At 47.3% G+C, this 23,385-nt stretch overlaps 1 protein-coding gene across 2 annotated transcripts in view; it reads left to right on the forward strand.

The window, feature by feature from the left end:
- Nucleotides 1–23,382, forward strand: part of KLHL22 (kelch like family member 22) — a 150,461-nt gene extending 127,079 nt beyond the window's left edge. For both annotated transcript variants that reach the window (XM_078667784.1, XM_078667785.1), the window contains exons 6-7: nucleotides 7,457–7,690; nucleotides 22,276–23,382. In XM_078667784.1, the coding sequence (XP_078523910.1) occupies nucleotides 7,457–7,690; nucleotides 22,276–22,647 (606 nt within the window). In that variant the 3' untranslated portion in view covers nucleotides 22,648–23,382. The remainder of the gene's footprint in view (nucleotides 1–7,456; nucleotides 7,691–22,275) is intronic.
- Nucleotides 23,383–23,385: the final 3 nt, after the last annotated feature.

The following is a 23,385-nucleotide window of genomic DNA, read 5'->3' on the forward strand; positions in this document are numbered from 1 at the left end:
GGTCCCACACCCACAGTTCATGGGCAATGCAGGATCTTTACCTACACTTTTCCACCTCTCCCACAGCTTCCATACTGGGTTCAGAAAATGCTGTAACCATCGCTAACGCTTAGCCTAGTGGCCAAACATTTGGGATAGTCAGCCCAGGTACTCCACACTTCTCGAGATGTCCATCAGCTCCCATGAGAAGCTCCCCAACAGGTCGAACCTTTTCACACAGAACCAAGGATAGATCAAACACAGAGACCAAAGGCATCTCAATCTAGCAATCTGGCAATCTGGCACCTAGAGGACCTAGAGTTCAGCTACCAGTGTCTTGCGCAGGAATGCATGGACATCCTGAGTCAGTTTCATAGGCTTACCATGTGGGCCTGCTGTGCTGCAAAGTGGGAAAGGTACTACCGTTATAACACTTTCAGTGTCCTCGACCCTCTTAAGCCTAGTGCCAAGGTGCCAAGGACATCATTAGTTATATTCTCCATTTACAAAAGTCATGATTCAACATGACTTCTATACGGCTACATCTAGCTGCTATGCCCCCATACATGCAAAACAAGGAACACGTCTCCCTCTTTCACATCCCAGTAATCAAAACCTTTATGGAAAGCCTCAAGAGCGCCAACCACATTCCAGAGTCTCCCTGCCTCTGTGTGGAACATCAGCGTGGTCCTTACATAGCTCATGGATCTTCCCTTTGAGCCCTTGAATTGTTGCCATTTGCAGTTCCTCTTATGGAAAGTAACTTTCCTTGTAATCAAAGCTTCCCTCAGATACATTAGTGTTATGCAGGCCCTCACACTCCAAGAACCCTTTATTCAGGTTCACAGGGATAGGATTGTACTCAGAACCAACCCAAGGTGCCTCCTTAAAGTGGTTTCCCTTTTCCACCTCAATGAGACTATTGAACTTCCAGTGTTTTCCCCCAACCTGACTCAGTAACTGAAAGAGCGCTTCATAGCCTAGAAGCCAGAAAGTTCGCCTTCACCTTGCATCCCAAGCGCACCATCTTTGGGGTACCCCAAGGCTCCTCCCTCAGCCCCATCGTCTTCAACATATACATGACACCACTTGCAGACATCATCAGCTCACACAACATCATCTTCTACGCTACGCTGATAACACCCAGCTCTTCCTCTCACTCTCTACGAACCTCACCTAAACAAAGACCAACTTCCACAATTGCATGAAGAACATTGTGATATGGATGAGATACAACTGCCTCAAATTGAACACGGACAAGACTAGAAGTACTGACCTTCGGCAGGCACACTGTCCTCTGGAACGACTCCTAGTGGCCCATGGAGCTCAGACCCACCCCCACCCCCGCACGGAAAGACCACGCCCGCAACCTCTGCATCGTGCTAGGCCGTGAACTCTATGAAACGCCAAGTGAATCCCGTCAAGTCAGTCTGTTTCCACATGATACTCATGCTCTGAAAGATTTTCAGGTGGTTCCACATCAACACCAGGAAAACTGTAACACATGCCCCCATCACCAGCCGACTGAACTACGGCAATGCACCCTATGCCGGCACAACCTCCGAACTCATGCAAAGACTCCAGACAATCCTAATCACAGCCTCAACCTGCCCAATAGGACAAACATCACCCAACACCTGAAAGACCTCCACTGGCTAACCCGTCCAGATGAGAAGCCAGAAAAAGAACAAAAATTGGCAACCAGGCAAGATAAAGTATTAATGGGCGCTCAACAATAATATAAGGCGACACAAAAGGGGATGATAGACGGAGTGTTTGAACAAATCAAACACTCACCCCCAGTCAACTGATCTGGGTTTAATCCATCACCATTCTTTAGTTCACTCAGCCACCCCAGTTCAGACATGGCTATATGCAAATCAGTCTGACCCTGTGCCTTGTGGGAACAGTCCAGCCCGAACTGCCAAGCCATGTCTTCCCTGGACCGGAAACAAGCATCCTGGGACCGGTTTCGGATTCATAATCCTCATCAGCCAGGCTATCTTGAATCCAGTGGCCAAGTGAACAAGGGACTCACGTCTGAGCATACCCTGCCACACCTAGGGCGAACAAAGCGACACAAAAGGGGATGATAGACAATAATATAAGGCAAGTATTTGATGCAAAATGTATCAGTGCTCCAAGGGAAGAGAGGTCGGCTGCCAATTCCACCCCAAATAGTCCCTTCAGAGAAGGGAGTACGACAATAAAGCTTCTCCCTGAGCACTCAAAATGAAAATGATAAGTACAGCAGTAATAAAGTCTCTTATTGTACTTGTTCCGCTTTATTTCTTGTTCAGGTACTCTGCATCCGATAGTCAAGAATACAGTGTCGGAGGAGCCTAGCCTGGAAACATGATGGCCGCCTAAACTCTTAGCTCCGCCACCTCGCTCTTCTTCCCTCCGTACCGCTGCACATCCTGTTACCTATCCGTTCTTCCTGAAGCGGTGTCGGACCTGGGAAGTTGCGCTGATTCCAGCGGTGTGTCTCCCGTTGTGATCCCTTCGGCAGAACTGATCGAGTGTCCCTGTTTTCTTTCTGCTGTTGATGGCGGCGACCTTCTCTTTGTTCTTGGAGCAGACGTGCTCCGGCCACCACGACGACGGCCACGGACGGCGGTGCGGAGTCGATCAGCGGGACGCGGCGACCGCTTGGACTATCTGCAGCGACGCGCTCTCCTTCATTTTCACCTCGGCACTTGATTAGTCTCACAGCTGCCGGTGCTACTTTTGTATCCCCCTGTTCCTTCCCTTTGCGGAGCAGTGAGGGGGGGCCATTTTGCACCGAGTGCTCCGCGATTGTGCTGGGTGGCTTCACCAACTACTGAGGGTGTTTACCTCGGCCGATTGCACACTACGCCCGTGTGCCGCTTTGGTATGGACCTTGCTGCCCATGTCCCTGTGACCTCGCTGTTCTTGCCGGGGCGCCCATGGGATGACGAACTGCGGGAAGGGGATGCCGGCATGTGGTCTCGAGGACCGGCCCTGGTCGTCGACCCTCGTCTGCGTAGAGCTACATTATCCTACTCTCCGGAGGTTCCCCTCCAGATCGCTTCGATTCTGGGCGCCCTGGCTGCCTTGCGAACTGCTTGGGTCGGTCACACCCGGGACCTGGGGGGCCGCTTGGACTCCATCTTGTCTACGCTATCCTCAACTATCCGAGATGGAGAACGTATGCAGAGCGCTTCGCCATACCCTGAGCCCGAGCACTGTGAGCTATCTATCCTGATGTGCATTGAGACGCTGGAGGTGCGAGAATTGAATGCCGCGGCGACGCTGTCTGCAACTATCGTGGAGGAAGGTGCGACTCCTGGACTGGCGCAGCTGAGGGGAGGTCAGCATTGGGCGCCATGTCTTACACCTAATTCTGGACCTGCTGCTGCTTCTTCCTCTGGTGTCCTGGGTGCGCCGCTTCTGCTCCCTCTGTTCACTTATGGAGGACTGATATTGAGCACGGCTCTTCTTGAGTCGCCGATGGCCCACATGGCTTTGTGTTGGACTGGCCTTCGTGTACGACGCCCTGTCCGGCCATGGCACTTGCAGCGGTCCCTGTTACTCTGGTGGGCGGTTTTCTTCTCGATTCTCGCTGCCACGCTGGATCGTCAGGGACAAGGTTGACAATCCTTTTCGCTTTGTTTACTGCTGTTTGCTTACTGGGACTGTGATGTATAGACGGGGGACCTGGACGCTGGATCTGTTTTCATTGGGGTTCGATGGGTTGGGCGGCCGCGAATATCCTGTTGGTTTCTTTTGAGCTGCGTACATTTGGCCCTCCTCCGGTTTCACATGTGTGTAATATTTCTTCTTTTTCTTTCTCTTCTTCTTTTTAGTTCTCTATATTTCGGGTTTCTATGGGCGACAGGCACGCTGCTAGGGGGGTGGGCCGTAGTCACACGCAGTGGTGCAGGGGGATGTTATGTATTGTTTTATGTTCCTATGGCCCTCTTTTTTCTTTTGCTCTTTGCTGTCCCCTTTTTCTTCCTTTGTTTTTCCTTTTTTGTAATTTTCCTTATTCTCGTGTGTTTGGATGGGGCCCGGGGCCGGGTGGTGTTCCTTTTGGGTAGGTTTTGTACTTTGTGCTTCTGAGGTTCACGCAGCTTCTGGGACTTTGTGTGTCTGGCGTTGATGATAGTACGTAACTGTTGCCTGTTTGCTTCTCCTGCCTTCTCTTCCTGACAAAATTGTGGTGAGTGTTTTCCTCCTACATGGCTTGTTCCCCTTGACAGTCCCTTTATTGTATGACGCCGGATCCTTTCTACCTGCTATAAAGCGTGCCCTTTCATGTCCTACTTTTAGTGGCTACGTTTGCACAATATCCTGAAGTGGTATGTCGACTGGGTGGGCCCAAGAGGGCGCGGAATGTGGTATATTGTTCGGGTATGCTGTTTGCAATGTTTTATGCATGACTTTAATTGTTGCGGTCCCTTTGGTTGATATTATGTCGTAGGGCCCGCCCTTCTCGGCTCTGATCTGAATGTACGATCCTCTTTAACTTTGAGAAAATGAAACCTGCATGATTCTTTTTACGTTTGCTACTGACGCACTGTAGCACTATTGTTTTAGCTTTCCGCCTATTGCGATGACCTGTACTGTTTCTGTATGTCATAGCGGCCGGCCCGTAGTGGTTGTAGGCAGACGCTGTGTACTGTTCATAAGCTGAATAAAGGGTTTCAAAAAAAAAAAAAAGAATACAGTGTCAATCAATATACAGCTTCCAAAATTTTGATATGCCACAAAATAATCTACAGCCAACACGTGTTTTGTTGTGTGTATTTGCACACATTGACTTCTTCAGGGCTGACTCTGTAACGGGTTCAAGTCCACCATCAAATCGATCCACAAACCACCAGTTGTACCATGTACACCGGCAGCCTGATAGCCCCCTGTCGAAAACACCCAGGGCAAATTCAAAGTACCAGAATGATCCAGAAATTATCCAAACGTATTTCACATATTCAAAACTGAAGCCCCCTGTAAAAGTCTCCCAGGGTAAGTCCAAAGTTATATGATGATCACTTATTTTGTATAATATTATTCACGAGTCCATGATAGTAAGAGTAGAAGTCGCGACAGGAAAATAATCCGTATAGCGTGCACCCCTTCCCCAATTTTCCCCCAAACACTCTGTGATCTGGAAAAAAAATGTAACTTTTTCCTGAGAAAATAGCTGGAAAAAGGGATAAGAAAGAATACTGAACCTGCATAGTCGAAATGGGTATGAATTCTCACACCCAAATGTATGGGACAGCCTCTCTGGTACTGAGGAAGACATTACTGGAATGGCTGTAATAGAAGCTTCAGTACCAAAGTTTGTAATTATAGTAGATAACAAATATTTTGGTATGGTTCCTCTTCTCTGTTTTATTTGTCATTGTGTGTTTCTTATGACTGTTAGAAAAGAATCATGTCTCAAAGCAGTTCTTGTGCCAGAGTAGTTAAGGATGTTCCTTTTAAACCTTGTTGTGTACTACCTTAAGGTCCACCTGCAGCAAACTGGTAGTAGTATGGGTTTTTCCAGAAGACTTTGTGCAGTTCGTCGTTCGCAAGTAACGTCCGTATCAATGGACTATACCAGCTATTATCAACAGGATGGAATTAGACTGGGTCATGGATTTGACCAAACACCAATAAGATACTTTGAGGATTTGATTTTGATCTTCTTTGGTGAAGGTCCAAGGCAAGGGCATCCCTCTATGCATCTTTTGTACGGCATCCAATCCAGCTTGAAAAAGGTTGTCCGGTCCAGAGGTAGTCAAGTCTTCTCAGTCCTTGTGTTCTCTGTAAGAGGTAGCTGTGTGTTTGCTGGATGATACCTCTCCTAAGTGAATGGTAGAGAGCCCTGGGACAGTCGAGTGACTCTCATTGTTACTGAAAGATGTTGCCAACTTGGTCACCATGCCAAGTACTGAATTCCTCTCATCTAGATGCTTTAGGGGCTCCTTTCGTATTGATCCCTTCTTGAACATTAATTGGAGGTAGTTTCCCGGATGACTTTCAGTACAGAAGAATACAGGGTCATACCAGTTGCCCAAGACTGCCCAAACATAAAATGTAGGCTTCATCTGCCGATAAACTCTTGGCGCGTCCTGCGCAATGCCTGAAGCACTTTATAACCAGCATCTGCAGGAGAAGGAAGGCAAATGTCTTCCTTATTTGAAGAAAAGAATTGGAAAATAAAACGAAACTGGTCCTATTCAGGGAACTGAAACTTCCCAGAAACGAGGAAGTGCAGAAGAAGCACAGCCCTGGTTATTGCCTCATATGCAGAAAAGCCAGAACTGAGACAAGTCTATGCTTGATTCTCTGTAGGACAGTGGAAAGAGGAACACTTCAAAATGTTTGTAGGGTTGTTGCATTCTTTTGGAGAAGCTGTTGTGATTCTGTCTGCCAGTGAAAGCCATTTCCACCCAGTTGGGGAAATGAGAGAGACCAGATGACACAGTTGGGCCTTGATTGTGAGTACCTAAGAGGGATGGGCGCGATTAACCCCATCTGGTGGCATCCTATCAAGTAACATCACTTGGATTCTCAAATGCACTTTTGTGAGAACCTACTTAGATTAGTTCAGTGGATACAAGTTTCAAATGTCAAAGAAGTTGATTGAAACGTAAGATGAAATGGTTTTGAGGATTATACTTTGTAAAATACCATTTTGAAATAGTGATGTATGAAAAAAGAATGGCGCACTTTTTAGCTAAAAGGTCAAATGGTTAAACATATGGACGTTTTCCTCCTTAAGCAATGCAGTTAAAGAAGTACAATACCTCATTATGAAAACTATTTTACACATTTAAGACATAATGTTCCTTTTCTTTCTGATTTAGCATTTTCCTTCCTGAACTCCTATACAAAAAAACACCTTTCTCCGGCCCCATGCGTCCTTTTTCCAGTCCCTTTACCTTCAATGAAACACATCTGCCAATAATGAAATGTCCCAAAACATGATTTCAAGTTTCTTTACATCTCTGATGACTGAATATTTGAGTCAGATGTGCAGCACTGGAGCTCGAAACCTACTTCAAGCAGGAGGTCTTTTCATACTTACAGCACTGAATGTTGCTTTCTGGATCTTACTTCTTAGCTTCTCTGCATCTATTCAAGGCAGGCAACCTGCCTTTGCTACAGGTATTTGAAGAAGGTGGAAACAGAATATAATGCTACTGTTTGTCTTCTATGTAGTGGAGCTGATTGTTCAGTAATTACAGATTTATACCACCATTTTCTAGTGCTTACCAAAGGCCACATTAGTAACAACAGAAAAGTGTTGTGGTCATTGTTACATTTACTTTTTTTTGTATCATCATTAAGAACATTTTAATTGTTCTTTTGCATGTCATTTAAGATGCAGCGCCTTGAGACCCTCACGGGTAAATAGCGCACTCTACAAATAGATTGATTGATTGATTGAGTGTGAAAAATATTTTACCGCTATGGTTGGATCAAAGCATGTCCTGCTAACCCATGTTTCAAATTGCAGGTATATGCCCATGCAGGAGCAGCCCTTGACGGGAAGGTCTACATTTCCTGCGGAAAGAGAGAAGATGATTACTTGAAAGAGACACACTGCTATGATCCTGAGTCGGACAAATGGGAGCAACTAGAGGATAGTCCTGTAAGACGTGCATGGCATGGGATGGTGGCAGCGCAGGGTAGACTCTATGTCATTGGTGGCAGCAACAATGTGGCCGCCTTCAGGAAAGATGTGTATGAGGTAAGCAGATGTGGGTGAGGCTCTGCAGGCCTCAAGCTAAACAAGCACAAGACTTTGCATTCATTCTGAATGTTCAGGGAGAGAAACCCCACCTTTATCACTATTATAAAGCAACCATGAGCTCAGACATAAGTCATGCATGTTATCTTCCAAGTACTTGAATTCACATAGAGCTGAAACATTGGATGCACACTGCAACAAATGTGTCAAAATTGAAGCAGGCTAGGTTTCTGGGAAGCTGGTCCCAACATGTTTATAAGCTCTTTCCTGCACGAAGAAGTCAGGAGCACAATACGCCAGATAGGAAAATTCTCTTTACCATGGAGAACGATTGGAAAAGAGCACTAAAGAGTCTTGTCAATAGACACAGATGTGATTACCTCTTCTCTCATTGTCCATGCTTCAGAACTGAGAAATGTCTATTCTTGATAATAGACTCAAGAAAAATTCGAAAGGCACTATGATCTATTTTTTTCAGCCTCCCTTGGCCTAAGTGGGTCAGGTTCTTAAATATAGACCGCTATTCCCAAGAATTTCCTACATTGTCTACCTAGGTTAGAAAAAGGACAGAAGTGATTTTTTTATGGTCAGTACTGGTAACCATTGTTTCTACATAAATGACAAATTTAGTTTGGCCATCACACAGCAATCCAACTTCTGGATACAATTCAGTTATTTTGATATTTTTGAAAAACCTGTACACTGGGTAGGCTAGAATTATATGTCCATTGTTGGGTAACTGTTGTAAAGCATTCAAAATGGGTGGAAAAACTGTCTGTTTTTGACAGCCTTGATGTACTGTCTTAGCCTTTTTTGTACATGTACAGTCCTGGTTGGAGCAGTAACTCCCATGTATCAGAAGTAAACACACCAAATTGTACATCTTGTTGGTTTAATGATACTTACTGTGGAACACAAATGCAAAAATAGTGCCCTGATGGTCTGTAACATAGTTCTGCCTGTCCCCGCAGGGAAAGTCATTTCCATCATGAAGTCATAGCTGGGCAGGGTAATGTACTACAGTAAAAATCTACATGGCCATCCCAGTGTCTAAACTTAATGTGAAAGCACATCATGCTTATTATAGTGCAAAAACAAAATGCAAGATATGAGTTCAAAAGTCAAAGAAGCAATAATTCCATGATCTTCTAAGTAAAGAGAAATAACTGTTCAGCTGGGATATCGATGCAGAGGTGATAACTGATCATGTCTGAGACTTTTCAGTAGCCTCGTGAATAGAAAATATTATCCAGATTTATATTGCTGTCCATATAATTGATTCTTCAAAAGCCACCACCCACATCCTTGGAAAAGAGGTATTTCCTTCTATTAGCTTGTATGCCTGAAATGCTTCACTGCAGGCCCTTAAATAAGATCTGAATCTCATAGAAGGTACCTTCTTTCAGCGTGGCCACAAAAAGCAGCTACACTAAATTAAACAAGGAAAACAGAAATGAAAAGAATGCAGGGGAGAGCTGATGAAAGTGAAAATTCACTTCATCTCCATAAAAACACAGAAGCCAAAAAAGGCAATTGGGAAATAGGCTTACATATTTTGAGTATTGATTCACAATTGTACACACAGGACCAACTGAATAAAATATTGTCCTTTATCAATCATTAGTGGTCCATAATATGTTTTTGTAGGAAGCTGACCCTTCATACAGTGGACCAAAAAGAGGTACACTGTGTAAAGAGTCCAAGCAAACCCCAGAGGAATTACAGAGGCACAAATGGCGCCCAATATGCTCTCCTTTGTGGTAGTGAAGTGATAAGCATTTATTACACACACAAAGACAGTAAGTGAGACTACACTTAATAAAGAAATCCGACACCAGTTTATATAAATAACACATACTCTTATTTGTATTTAGATATCTGAAAGAAACACGTTGGTTTTAGATTCCTTACCTTAGAATTACCCCCAAGCGTCAGACTGGATCTGAAAAGTTTTTCATCTGCAGTACCTCTGCGCGTCAGAAGGTGGCGCCCGTCAGCCCTGCATTAGTTGTTGGCGTTGTGTTGCCGGGATAACATCGCAGCAGCTACTTAGACGCTGCCCTTGCGCGCTGACGTCCGTTCTTTCTATTTCAGCACCAGCCAGCGCAGATCCTGAAAGAGCGGTACCTCCAGTCACTTTTTGACTAACTTTTTTTCGACTTTTGTCGGCTTCTTTTTTGAGTCTATCGACTCCTGGTGCACAAGGGATGCCCGGCTTCAAGGCATGCGGTACTTGTAAGCGACTGATGTCGGTGACGGATCCGCACCGTGTGTGCCTCTTTTGCCTGGAGCACGACCACTACCCCAAGTTGTGCTCCAACTGCCAGTCGATGGCGCCGAAAGCTTTGCTGGAGCACCGGCCGTTCGAGGTCCTGGTCACTAGGGAGGTCGAGGGACAGGTCGTGGAGCCACCACCAATCGTCCAAATCATCGAAGTCTTCGCACTCTGGGTCGGGTAAGTCGAAGCATAAGAAGAAGGTGAAGGAGCATCCTTGCTCTTTGACTTCTCCTCGTCAGTCGGCCAGCCCGATGAGGGATGTGGGTGGTGCCCCTCCCGTGGCTCCACGTGCAGAGCCCTAAGAGTCTGCGTTTCCCTCCCTTCCCGGGACCCGGAGCGACTCCTGCACTGCTTTGTATGTGCTACGAGGCGATGCATGCCATCTTTGGGCGTCCCGGACCCGGCGGCATGCCTTCGGTGCTCGTGTAACCGGTTGGGGGGCCTAGGCCTTCTCTGCCGACTGCCCCGGCGCCGTAGACCCCCCTTGGATCCAGGCCTGGATCTGGATCGGCGCCAGTTGACCAGATTACACCTCCACCAGTGCTGCTTCCTCTGGCACCATTACCGCATTCAACGCCGGACGGCCCCCCCACCGGCGTCGCCCCGGCCTCCATCCCGACGTGGAGCCTGACCGGCGTCACCCGATGCCGGACCGTCGCAGAGAGGAGTTTTTGTGCCCCAATTCACTCCTGGTGTCCCTATTCAACATGATTGCCACCCAGAGGATGAGGAGGAGGACTGGGAGGGGTCAGGTGACCAGTTGGACAGTGAACAGGACTGGAGAGAGGAATTGGGGGATGCCAGTGGTCTGGACACCTCCCTTGACCTTGGCATGTTGTCTCCTCCTACTGTGGCTACGGAAGAGGGAGCTTCGTACGCAGTGGTGTTACGTAGGGCAGCCGAGGCTCTAAACCTCGAACTCAACAATTCAAGCGTAGACCGCTTGACCTAGCGCGCACTGTTGCACTTCCAGCTGGAGTACACTTTTGTGTTGTACTTAAGGTGCAGTTACATTAAACAATATTACATTTTGACAATCAACAAACCATCATTTTGTGCTGACTTTCATGATTATTTACTGTACATACTTAGAAAATAAACAATACGGAAACAATTTTCAGTTTCATTGAATAACATCATTAACCCCTTCAGCGCTAATGACAAGGGTAACTCGTCATGGACTTTCCATTGATTTCAATGGAAAGTCAATGGACCTCGCACACACCCCTTAGCAGCCAAGTGGTTAACATTTCTCATTTCATGATTATGACATTCATATCAGAATCAATTTGCAATGCCCGCCCTATGCATTTCGGGCCTCCTGGCCCTTCTTCAGGGGCTGTATCTAGAAAATAAGAATACATTTTGTTGCGATTGACGGTCCTTCATGCATGCAGAGTAAGCAATCTAACTTAAATTTCCACTCACTGTCAGTGCGTAATTTCTTTTAGAACGTATGGTGCAGAAAACATTAACAATGTTATGAAAACTTTCTTTTTAATCTAATGTCTAAGTCGCGAGAGGGACATCGTGCCTACCTACGCAGCACGCATAACTAAAACTAGAGCAACACAGTGTAATTATTTTGAAAATAAGGTGTGCCCAGCCCCTATCACATAATCTAAACCTCGAACTGCCTACTGTGGCAGTAAGGACTAACCTCCTGACTGGTGCTTCAGCTGGCGGCGAGCTCTTCGGAGCCTCTGCTTCCGTTCAACGAGACTCTTACTGACGTCCTTTTGGGCCCCTGGTCCAGGCCCAATACGGGGGCTCCCGTGGATAGGATGATTGCCCAACGCCACCGCCTGGCTCCGAGCGACCCCACTTTCCTTTCCCAACACCCCACCCCTGAGAGCTTGGTGGTCCAAGCCTCCACTTCCAAAAGCACATTCCCAACCGCTCCACCGGAAAGGGAATCCAAGAAGCTGGATGATCTTGGAAAGAAGATGTTCTCTTCCGCCAGCTTGGGACTGCGGTCGGTAAACACTGCATGTCTGTTGGGCTGTTATTCCCACTCTGTGTGGGACTCGGTTGCGCAGGTGCTGCCTCAGTGTCCAGAGGAGGCCCAGACAGTGCTCTCCCAGGCTATTGCCGCCAGGAGGGAGGCGGCCAAGTTTACTATCCGTTGTGGGATGGATACTGTCGACTCTCTGGGTAGAAGGATTTCTACGTCAGTAGCTCTTTGACGCTACGCCTGGATGAGATCCACTGGCTTTTCTGGTGATGTCCAGAATACCCTCATGGACATGCCCTATGATGGCCGTCGCCTTTTCTGCGACAAAGCGGACAACGCTTTAAAGCGTTTCAAGGACTCACGAGCTATGGCCAAGTCCTTGGGCCTCTCCAGTCATCCCATGCAGTCTGCTTTACGCCCCTTTCGCGGCAACGGAAGGGGTGCCCTGCTACGTCCTGCCCAGAGCCACAGGTTGCAGGAAGTTACCCAACTTTCACACGGCTGGGGACGTGGGAACAACCGTCGTGGTTCCGGGGGCCTGCGGGCGGGCCAGTCCACCAACCCCTCCTCTGCAGCAGCCTCCAAACCTTCCTAGTCTGACATTTCAGGCCCATCAAACGCCCGTGGGCGACAGGATTTGCCATCACCTCCCCCACTGGTGCACCATCACGTCGGACAGGTGGGTTTTGCAGATAGTCCGAAGGGACTTCTCCCTCACCTTCGAGGCTACCCCTCCAGCCATGCCACCGCAATACCACCCCATGTCGGAGGATCACCTGGCCCTTCTCCAGCAGGAAGTTAAGGCTCTCTTGGCCAAAGGAGCCATCAAGCGCGTTCCTTTCCCAGAATTAGGTCATGGTTGTTATTCCCACTACTTTCTGGTTCCCAAGAAAGACATGGGCCTGCGTCCTATCTTGGATCTCAGGAATATCAACCGCTTCCTTCGGAAGGAGAAGTTCCAGATGTTGACACTTGCTCAGGTCTTGTCTGCCCTTGACCCGCAAGACTGGATGGTAGATTTGGATTTGCAGGACGCCTATTTTCACATCCCTGTCCTGCCGGCCCACCGGTGTTACCTAAGGTACACGGTAGGCCACAAGCATTTTCAGTTCACCGTGCTCCCCTTTGGCCTTACCAGTGCCCCTTGGGTGTTCACAAACGTGATGACGGTTGTCGCAGATCATCTGTCCAGATCTTCCCCCTATCTCGAAGACTAGTGGTTGAAGGCGGGCTCGCCCCAGGCAGTCCTCTCCCACCTCCAGACTACGGCTGACCTCCTGCATTCGCTGGGGTTCTCCATCAATGTGCCGAAGTCACACCTGAGTCCCTCTCAGAAGCTCCTCTTCATTGTAGTGGTTCTGGACACAACGTGGTTTCGGGTCTATCCTCCCAAACAGCGAGTCCAGGATATTCAGGCTATGATTCCAATCTTTCAGCCCGTATCCCAGGTTTCGGTCAGACTGACCCTTAGGCTGCTGGGCCTCATGGCCTCCTGCTGGTAGATCATGCCAGGTGGCATATGCGGGCTCTGCAGTGGGACCTGAAGTTCCAGTGGACGCTGCATCAGGGGAATCTGTCTGATTGCGTTCAGATCTCGGAGGGCACTGTGCGACAACTGCAGTGGTGGCGCACGAACCGGGATTGGATCAATGGCAGATACCTCACCCTTCCTCAACTAGAGCACACAGTGGTGAAGGACACATCCCTTCTGGGATGGGGCAGCCACATGGGAGTTGCGGGGATCAGAGGCCTCTAGTCCCTGGCGAAGTCCGGGCTCCATATCAACCTTCTGGAGCTCTGGGCGTTCCATCTTGCATTGAAGGTGTTCCTTCCCTCTGTCCGGGCAAGAGTAGTGCAGGTGTTCACAGACAACACCACCTCCATGTGGTACTGCAACAAACAGGGCGGGGTGGGGTCATGGACCCTATGTCAGGAGGCCCTCTGCCTCTGGACATGGCTGGAACATCAGGGCATATCCCTGGTGGTTCAACACCTGGCGGGTTCCCTGAACGTCCGGGCCGAAGAACTCAGCAGCAGGTGCATGATGGATCACGAATGGCTTCTTCACTCCGAAGTGGTGCAAGGTCTCTTTCAATAGTGTGGAGAGCCTTGGTGAGATCTATTCACCACCGAAGAGAACGCGCAATGTCAGCAATTCTGCGCGTTGGAGTTTCCAAGGCGGCACTTGCTCGGCGATGTTTTCGTCGTGAGTGGAGTTGTGGTCTGTTATAAGCCTTTCCGCCTATACCACTTCTGCCCAGAGTGCTGAAGAAGATCAGGCGCGACCAGGCCCAAGTCATCCTGGTGGTTCCGATTGGACATGAAGAGTATGGTATCCCGAGCTGCTCAACATGGCCATCGATCCTCCTACCCGTCTGCCTCTTTGAGAGGATCTTCTGTCGCAGCAGCAGGAGACAGTCCTCCACCCAAACCTGTCCAGCCTCCACCTCCTTGTGTGGAGATTAAGCGGCGGCAGTTGACGTCATTCAACCTGCCTCCCGAACTCTGCGACAATGTAATCTTGGCAGCCAGGCGTCCCTCCACTAAAACGGTATATGTCTGTCAGTGGTACAAATTTGTGGGATGGTGCACTGCAAAGGCTGTGGATCCCTTTTCTGTCCCTCTTTCTGAGGTTCTCTTGTTCCTTCTTTCTTTGGCCCAGCAGGGCTCTGCTCTGGGCACTATCAAGGCCTATCTCTCAGCTATCTCTGCTTTTCTTCAGCTTCCAGATCAGCCTTCCCTTTTCAAGTTCCCGGTTGTAAATCGCTTCTTGAAAGGCATAGCTCTTCTCTTTCCTCCTATTCCTTTCATTATGCCTCAGTGGGACTTGAACCTGGTTCTAACTTATTTATTGTGTGCTCCCTTTGAGCCGCTTCACAACTGTTCTTTGAGGCTCTCAACACTCAAAACTGCTCTCCTTTTGGCTCTCACGTCTGGCAGACGAGTGAGTGAGCTCCAGGCGCTTTCTTCAAAGCCTCCTTTTCTGTCTTTGCATCCGGACAAAGTTGTCCTTAGGACCCGTCCATCCTTCCTGCCCAAGGTTGTCACTGCCTTCCACATCGGGCAGACCATCAATTTGCCCACCTTCTTTCCGCCTTCGCATTCTTCCACCGTCTGGACCCAAAACGTGCGCTTTCCTTTTATCTGGATCGCACAAAACAGTTCCAGGTGGATGACCAGTTCTTTGTTAGGTATGTGGGCACCAAGAAAGGTCGGGCTGTACATAAGCGGACTATCTTCTGATGGGTCGCTTTGTTTATCAAAGCCTGCTATTTTCTGGCAAAGAAGGTGCCACCAGTGGGGCTGTGCGCCTATTCCACCGGGGCGACGACAGCAACTACTGCTCTGGGATGAGGTGTTCCTCTGATTGACATCTGTCAGGCGGCTACGTGGGCATCGCTGCACACGTTCACCAAACACTACTTCCTGGACAGTAAAGTCCGGAGAGACGGCTTCTTTGGTCGTTCTGTTCTCCAGGACTTCTGTTCTTGGTTCGCAGACCCACCTCCGGAGTTGGTATTGCTGGGGTATCTATTCTAAGGTAAGGAATCTATAACTAATGTGTTTCTTTCAGATGAACAAGTTACTTACCCTCGGTAACGATGTATCTGTAAGAAACATTAGTTAGTTATAGATTCCTTACTGCCCCACCCATCCTCCCCATTCTGCGAACTGATTTCTAGGGTTAAGGATATCCTTTCAGGGCCCTAGTTTGGTGCACCAGTGGTCAGTGTCTTGCATGGCTCTGAGTTTCTGGCGCTGAAAGTCGTGTACAGAACTGACGTCGGGGCGCGAGGGCGGCGTCTAAGTAGCTGCCGCGACGTCATCCTGGCGACACAACGCCAACGACGAACGTGGGGCCAGCCGATGCCACCTTCCGACTCACAGAGGTACTGCTGACGAAAATCTTTCCAGATCCAGTCTGACGCCTGGGGGTAATTCTAAGGTAAGGAATCTGTAACTAACTAATGTATCGTTACCAAAGGTAAGTAACTTGTTCACCAAGATCATCGCAATCGGGTAAGTACTTTTCGAGTTACGAATTTTTTTGTTTTAAATAATGGACACTGCATTTTCTGGATCGGTAATGTTATCCTATAGGGGAAACCTGTATTGATTTCGGGTTCTTGTCAGCGACTTACTGGACTGTTCTTCTGGACTTGAGGTGAGTATGGGGCAAGGTCCAAGGCCACACCAACAGGTCACCTCGGGGAGGGGGCTCTGGGCATCCATGTGCAGGGAGGTGGCTTGTGGCGTCATTTGTTCCATTCACTTCCATGGAAAAACGGTCCGGCTACAAAGAGGCTGCAGGCTGAGACTGGGTGGGACAGTCTGGGGAAACCCATAGGGGGGCTGGACACTTAAGATCCTCGGGCATACAGGGACACCCTTGTTCCACTTTTCGTCTGGCTGTTCGGCTTGGGTGCAGTGGTGTCATTTGGGGTCAGATTCTGGTGCAGGAGTCTCTTGCGGTTAGAGGGGGCCTGCAGAAAGAGGCTGGGCAAACTCAAGCACAGGCTTGACTCTTGTGTGTCTTGGGACCCTGTTTGCACTGTCACCTCCCTTGGACTCGGGCTCTGGAGCGTGGGGGCATAGGTGTTTTGAGGCATCGGGTGGCGGCAATCACAGACTCAAGTCTTGGGCTTTATTTTGCAAAAAAGGGGCAGACAGGACAGCAGGGCCACTCACAAAGTGGGTCTCACTGAGCCTGTAGTCCCTCGACGTGCAGGTCGGTCTTCCTCAGCATTGGTCTCCGACCTGGGCATAACAACCCTTGGCTGCTGCAAGAGGTCCTGCACCCCAAGGATTGGTACTGTGCTGATCGATGGATTTAACCCAGATCTTTTGACTGGGGGTGAATGTTTGCATTGTCAGAATTCCATCGATCATTTGTTTGCTGTAACACGATCCGGTCGGTCCTGGAGTCCCCGCACTTGGTGGAGCATAGATCTGACCTATAGGAGCACAGCCACCTTTTCCTGGGTGGCTGCTGTGTCGGTAGTGACCGCAGGCGGCAGGTCGGTGTACTGGGTCTTGCTTATTAGGTGCCTGCGGATGCAGGGGAGTAGCTCTGCTACTCCAAGGGAGATTCTTTGGCAGTTTGCGAAGCACTGGCAGGCCTCTAGGTTTCTTGAGGTCTGCACAGCAGCAGGCGGAATCAGTTACTACATGAGGGTTGGGTGCAGCTTAAATGCGGGCAAGGTTGGCACCAAACCCATCGTACTCCTTGGTTCTCGGGTCAGCAGTCTTCTTCTTCCACCCCTTCTTTTGTGTCCATGAAAATCTGAAAATATGGTATTGTGGGGTCTCCTAAATACTCAATTTAGGGATGTTAAGGGGAGTGAGGGGTAGTAGCCAATGGACAACTTAACCGAGGGGTCACTACCCCCCTATCTGACCCATTCCTGTGGGAAGTGGGAATAATCTTGTCCCAGAGTTCTGACGTGAGCCAACACAAAGATGGCCAATTCTAAAAAGTTGTAGCCACATCAGGTTAGGCCCACCTTAGGGGTGGTATTAGCCAGGGGGTGGGAAAGCCTGCCTGACTAGCAAATTTTCCTGCCTGTCCAGGTTACAAAAAGCTCTGGACAAAGGGGGTCGGCTTCCTCTCCTGTGATTCAAATTTCAAAGGCAGCACCTCCTTTGAAACTTGCCGCCCTAGGAAGGCTTATCAACAGGCCATCCTGTGGTAGGGGGTACAACACCTTGTTCCCGGACAGGCTTTGGTCCTGACCTTCTGCGAGCAAAAGGCTCTCACCCTAGGAGGTCAGAAACTTGTCTCAGGTGGCAGGCTGGCAGAAACTAGTCAGCCAGCACACCAGAAACTGGTAGGTTTTCAGGGGGTACCTCTAAGGTGCCCTCTGGGTGCATGTATTAATAAATCCGACACTGGAATCATTGGAATAAGTATGAGCTTATTAATACAAAATGCTTGATACCAAACACCATTATGTAGCTGGGGAGCTCGTTTTGACCAGTGCCCAATACATACCTTAAGAAGGCTTCCCTGCTCACTTGCAATAGCTAGCAAATTAACTAGACATCACAGGGCCATATCTGCTCATGCAGATATATGTCCTCATATAAAATATAATGCACCCTACCTCAGGGCTCAAAGGCCTGCTGTTGGGGTGACTTACATGTATTAGATGCAGTGTCTTAGGCATGACACACATGTCGTGTTTTTACTCATGGTTTTCACCATGTCACACAGCCTGCACTGGCAGTCTTTGTGGAAGTTGTATGTGGGTCCCTTAGGGTGGCATAAGCTATGCTGCAGCCCTTAAGGACCCTCTTTAGTATCCCTGCCCTAGGTACCTGGAGTACCATTTACTAGAGACTTACATGCGTGCTAAAGTCCTTAGCCAATTGTAGCTTAATTCATTAGACTTTATCTTGTTTTAGGGAAGGCGCACTGGCACTGTGGTTAGCAGGTGTCAGTGCACTGTCAGAGTTGAAAATCAGCATATAGTAGCTAATAAAGGCCAAAAAGTGGAGCTAGCTGCAAAACACAAGGCCAATTCCATACAGTTTTCTGTTGTCACATATTAGAAGTAGCCCTTCTACTGACCATGCATAAACTAGCTCTACATAAACTGCAACTCTGGCACCTTAACTCACTGGAAGTAAAAGCAAGCCTAACAAAACCACCAACGCCAGTGTTAGTATCTCAACTGCTAAGCTCTAATAAAATGGCATGTCAAGTTTAAACACAGAAATGTAAAAATTGTCGAGGTAAAGGCTGCTCATCTCATTACTGGCCTCATGTTTTTATCTGTTAGGTTGCTGACCAGGCTAGAGTAAAACGTCCTTGGAATTTGTTTTCTTCCTCATGCAGCCTTCACTAGCAGTTTGCAAGGATTACGTGGCTATCAGTATTGCAAAATGGAAATTTGGAAACACCCAAAGCATTAGTAGCAACTTAGAATGAGAGCTAGCTCAAAGCTTCATGTGCTATTGTGCTTCAATATACTGTCACAAGGGCGCACCAGACACGAAATGTGATGCTCTGGTGGGGATGTGTGATGAAGTGACCCAAGGCTTTCAGTGAAGCGTGGGCTATGTCCTCTCTCCCACCTTCTCCTGCAACTCTGTCATTTGGGGGTGGAAGTCAAGGTAGCCCTGTACATGCACATGACAAATTAATTATTCCATAATTAAACAAGGAACTTGAAGTTGAAGTTGTGCCGTAACTTGCAGGGCTCTGCCACTAGCACAGATAATCAGAGAATACAGTCACCATTTGTAATTGGTGGTGCTCAACCCCAAAGCCCTAATGAAGAAACCGCCTTTTCTAAATACACTGCCTTGGAGACCTCCATATGAATGCTGAGGCCTGTGTTCAGTTTTGTGCTACTGTTAGTCTCCGTTGTCAGACAGCCCAGCTAGAGATTGACCACAACAGGGAACAAATACTATAACTCAGATGTGCTAGGAACAACTGAGATTCTTCCATGGTGATTTACGAAAATCGAATAATATGGGGTTATGTCTCATTGAGGGGCCGCAGAGAGTTTTTGATTGTGAACTTACAGAGAACATTGCTCCCAGTGGTAGAACCTCCTACTCCTGTAAGATGCTGATCTGTTAGGGACTGTTGTGTCAGGATTTTGGAGGGCTTCCAGTTTCTGCCTCCGAGTACCACTTTAAATCTAATGAGATCACATTCCAGTTGTCTGAATGAGTGGAAGACTTACATGGGTGACTTTGGAACAGAGGACAGAGAGCCCTTTCTCAATTAAAGACATTCAAAAGGTAACCTCTACAAATAAGGGCAAATGCAATTTACAGTTCGCTGCAAGGATGACTTAGTAAACAAACCGTTTGCCACTCAAAAAATGTGGTTTACAGTACATGTGTTTGAATCCCCTTAAGGCTGACATAGCTTTCAATCCTTACGTACGTTAGTAAATTAAGTCCCATAAATGGGGTAACCACATTTACAGACTTTAAAACGGCAGCAATGCAGTGTTTTAGCGCTTTATAGAACATGGTTGGTGTTATTAATATTATTGGGTGCTCGTATCTGCCAGAAGAGTTTAATAACGTTCTCACTTAGTTGATTGATTTCATTGATTTGGTTATTTAGCAGATGGAAACAAAAGTATGTAAAACATTACTGTTTCTGCACATTACCGCAATTGAGAAAAGACAGAGTGGTGGTTTTCATTTAGAGGAAAAATAACTTGTTACTTACCTATAACTCCAGTTCTCCAGTATTGATATGTTTCATAGATTCACATGCTTGAATCATTCCCCGTAGTCGAAGTTGGAGTCTCACAGTATCATAGTAAGCAGTATGTATCAGTATAATAGGCTGTAAAGGGAATGCAAGCGAATGCAAGGCTTAGCTTAATAGCCTATCTATAGCCTTTTTTTAAAAAAAGGATCAAAGTTGAACAGTGACCAGTCAGGTGACCGCATCTTCAGAGGCATCTTCCCTTAGGATTTCCAAGCACTACTGGGATAGTCCTCACTGGCCTAAAAGGAGAGCGTCTAGGGAGGATGGTGGGTCGCATGTGAATCTATGAAAGATACCAAAACTGGAGAACTGGAGTTATGGGTAAGTAAGACGTTCTTTCTCCAGTATTGGGGTATCTTTCATAGATTCACATGCTTGAGTCAGAATAGTTAGCAGTGTAATACATTAACAGTAAAACAACAGATGATTCTGACAGTGGAAGGTTGGTACAACATTGTATGCTAACAGGCTCACCTTATTGAAAAAACTGCCAAAGTATCGCTTGACCCACAGCTGTATCAGTGCTCTGTGCTGAATACAGACAGTAGTGCTGGGTGAAAGCGTGCCTGCCCTACCAGGTTGCAGCATTGCATATACATTTGTTGGGCACTATAGCAAGTAAAGCTGCTGTTGTAGAAAATGCTCTGGTAGAGTGTGCTTTAGTCTTTTGTCTTAAAGGCTTGCCTGCCTTAGAATGGCAGAACTGAATGGCTATAGAAATCCATCTTGCCATATGATCTGCATATGGCATTGGTCTGCATATCTTGCAGTCTCTCACCATGTGGGAGGGATGAAGGCAATAAATACTGTCTTTAGGAGGGTCTTCTGAATGAAGCCTTTTCTTACCACAGGTTGCACAGGTCTGAAGAGTCCTTTCCTGACCAGTTATGATACACTGGAACAGAGAAAAAACTATTTGGAAATCATCAAATCTGAAGAACTGAGCAGAGCTCAGGGAGACTCCCTCACACATGATGTACGGTGAAAATCATCGATGCCTCTGTTGGAAGTGTTCTAAGGGTGCTGTCACCTGATTGGGCATTGCTCAACTTTGGTCCTTTTTTAAAAAGGACAAAGATAGGCTAATAAGCAGACCCTTGCATTCCCTTTACAGACTATTATACTGCTTACTATGATACTGTGAGACTCCCACTTCGACGAAGGGGAATGGTTCAAGCATGTCAATCTATGAAAGATACCCCAATACTGGAGTACGCATGTTTTTCCAAGTTCCTCAGTTAAGCTATTGTAGATTGACAGTTTTCTTCTGTGCAATAAATATTTGAACTCAAAAAGCATTTAAATAATGTTTAACATTTTCCAATTGTAAAATCTACTGGGTGTGTTCTGTTGTATTTTATTGATTCACTTGAACTTGATAAACATGTTACACAACCTTCAGCAGTAGCTTATGTGACCTGTCTAACATCAAACTTTGTTACAATAGCCTGCCTCAGGTAAAGACTCTCCCACTTACCTTTACGGAGAAGTGTAGCTCACCGATTAGAGCGGCAGACCCTGAGGCAGAGGTCTGGCCCGGGACCAGGGTTCAATTCCCGACGCGGCAGGGTCTTGGGCTCAATGTCCACGGACTCGATAATTCTCGCCTAGGTGCCTATTCTAATCATGGGTCCCATTCTGCAACTCTGGGCAATAGCTTGCTTAATCTCCACAATGGCCCCGAAAGCGCTAGGATGCCTGGCCTCACCTTGGAGGTGCCCAGTAAGGGAGCATCTCACAGGGAAAGCCAGGAAGGGTTCCACAGCGGTATACAGCGCCAAGATACCTTTCAGGTGATAGTGCGCTTTACAAGTATACACACAATTACATTTACATTTACATAGTTCAAGAAAATGTGTAGCCAGGGTAGTTTATAATTCACTACTGAGGACTACTAGATAAGGAAATGTTAAGCCTCCCTTTGAACACTAAAATCTTCATGACTAATTGGGATTTAATTTTTTCCTTAATATTACTAAAGTCAAATTCCAGGAACTAAATAAATGTCTGGTGTCCATACAGCTTCCACAGTACAAGAGGATTGATTTCCTCCAAGAATGCTCACGGTCTCCTGTATCCATGAAGTTTATGTGTGTTATTTTTGTTGCCAGGTGGATTGCTACAGTCCCCAGACTCGTCAATGGACGATGATGCCGTCAATGCCCGCAGGGCACGGGGAACCTGGTATTGCAGTCCTGGGAAGCAAAATCTACGTCCTGGGCGGCAGGTCCCACGACTCAAGGGACCGCATGGACTACGTCGATGTTTTTGATTTTGAGAAGGAGTTTTGGGACGACGGCCCCCACCTTGAGGATGGCATTTCAGGCATGGCAGCCTGTGCGCTCACCCTGCCTAGGTCAGTCATTATGATCCCGGCGCCATGGACTCCAACGCCACACAGAGATGGGATGCTGGACAACAGCGATTTTGCCACTCGACTTGTGAGCGGGTGGGAGGACTTGGATATCTTGAGCGAAGATTGAAAATGGCAGTAAGGGCAAGGAAAACATCTCCCAAAGTTTCCGAGGGATTCCTTAGAGCCTTGCCTGGGCTTCAAGATGCCTTGTAATTTCTTGCACATTTCTCTCAAAAAACTAACCAAAGGACCCATATATTTGTATATGCAAACTTCATGTGGTGAGAGCGTTTTCTCCTTTCTAGAAGCCTTTTTATTGACTATCATTTCGATGGCCACCTGCTTATCCGTTCCAATTCACGATCCAGTAGTTGTGGCCAGCACTGCAACTTTCTTTTTCTAAGTTCCTTTTGCAAAAAGGGAACTTTGCCATAAATCCCATTTTAGCATGTTCAGTGTCCCTTCCTTCCAAAGATGTGTCTTTTGATTATACACCAGAGGGTGTTGTATATCATGGGCGTCTGTAACCAACGGGTCTAGAGCGCGATGGGCACTTTCGGAAGTATGTTCTACTGCATCATGGTATCAAGTGAGATTTGAACTTGAACAACTGTTCTGCATGGATGTGTGCCTGAAATGACATGAAGGATTCTTTCACAAGGACAAAAGTGGGTGGAATGGTGGTCCTCCATCACTCAAAAAAAATCAAGTGCTCTTTGTTCAGTTTGTTTACAGTCCAAATGTATGTGTTTATTTGCCTTTTCATTTATTCTTGTACCTCCTTTCAAACACAAGCTTTCAAGAATGTGACAATATGTTTAGCAGAGTTTCTATTAAATGTGTGTTTTCACACTTATGACTAGAG

Source organism: Lissotriton helveticus, chromosome 11 (assembly GCF_964261635.1).
Source record: "Lissotriton helveticus chromosome 11, aLisHel1.1, whole genome shotgun sequence".
Taxonomy (NCBI): Eukaryota; Metazoa; Chordata; class Amphibia; order Caudata; family Salamandridae; genus Lissotriton; species Lissotriton helveticus.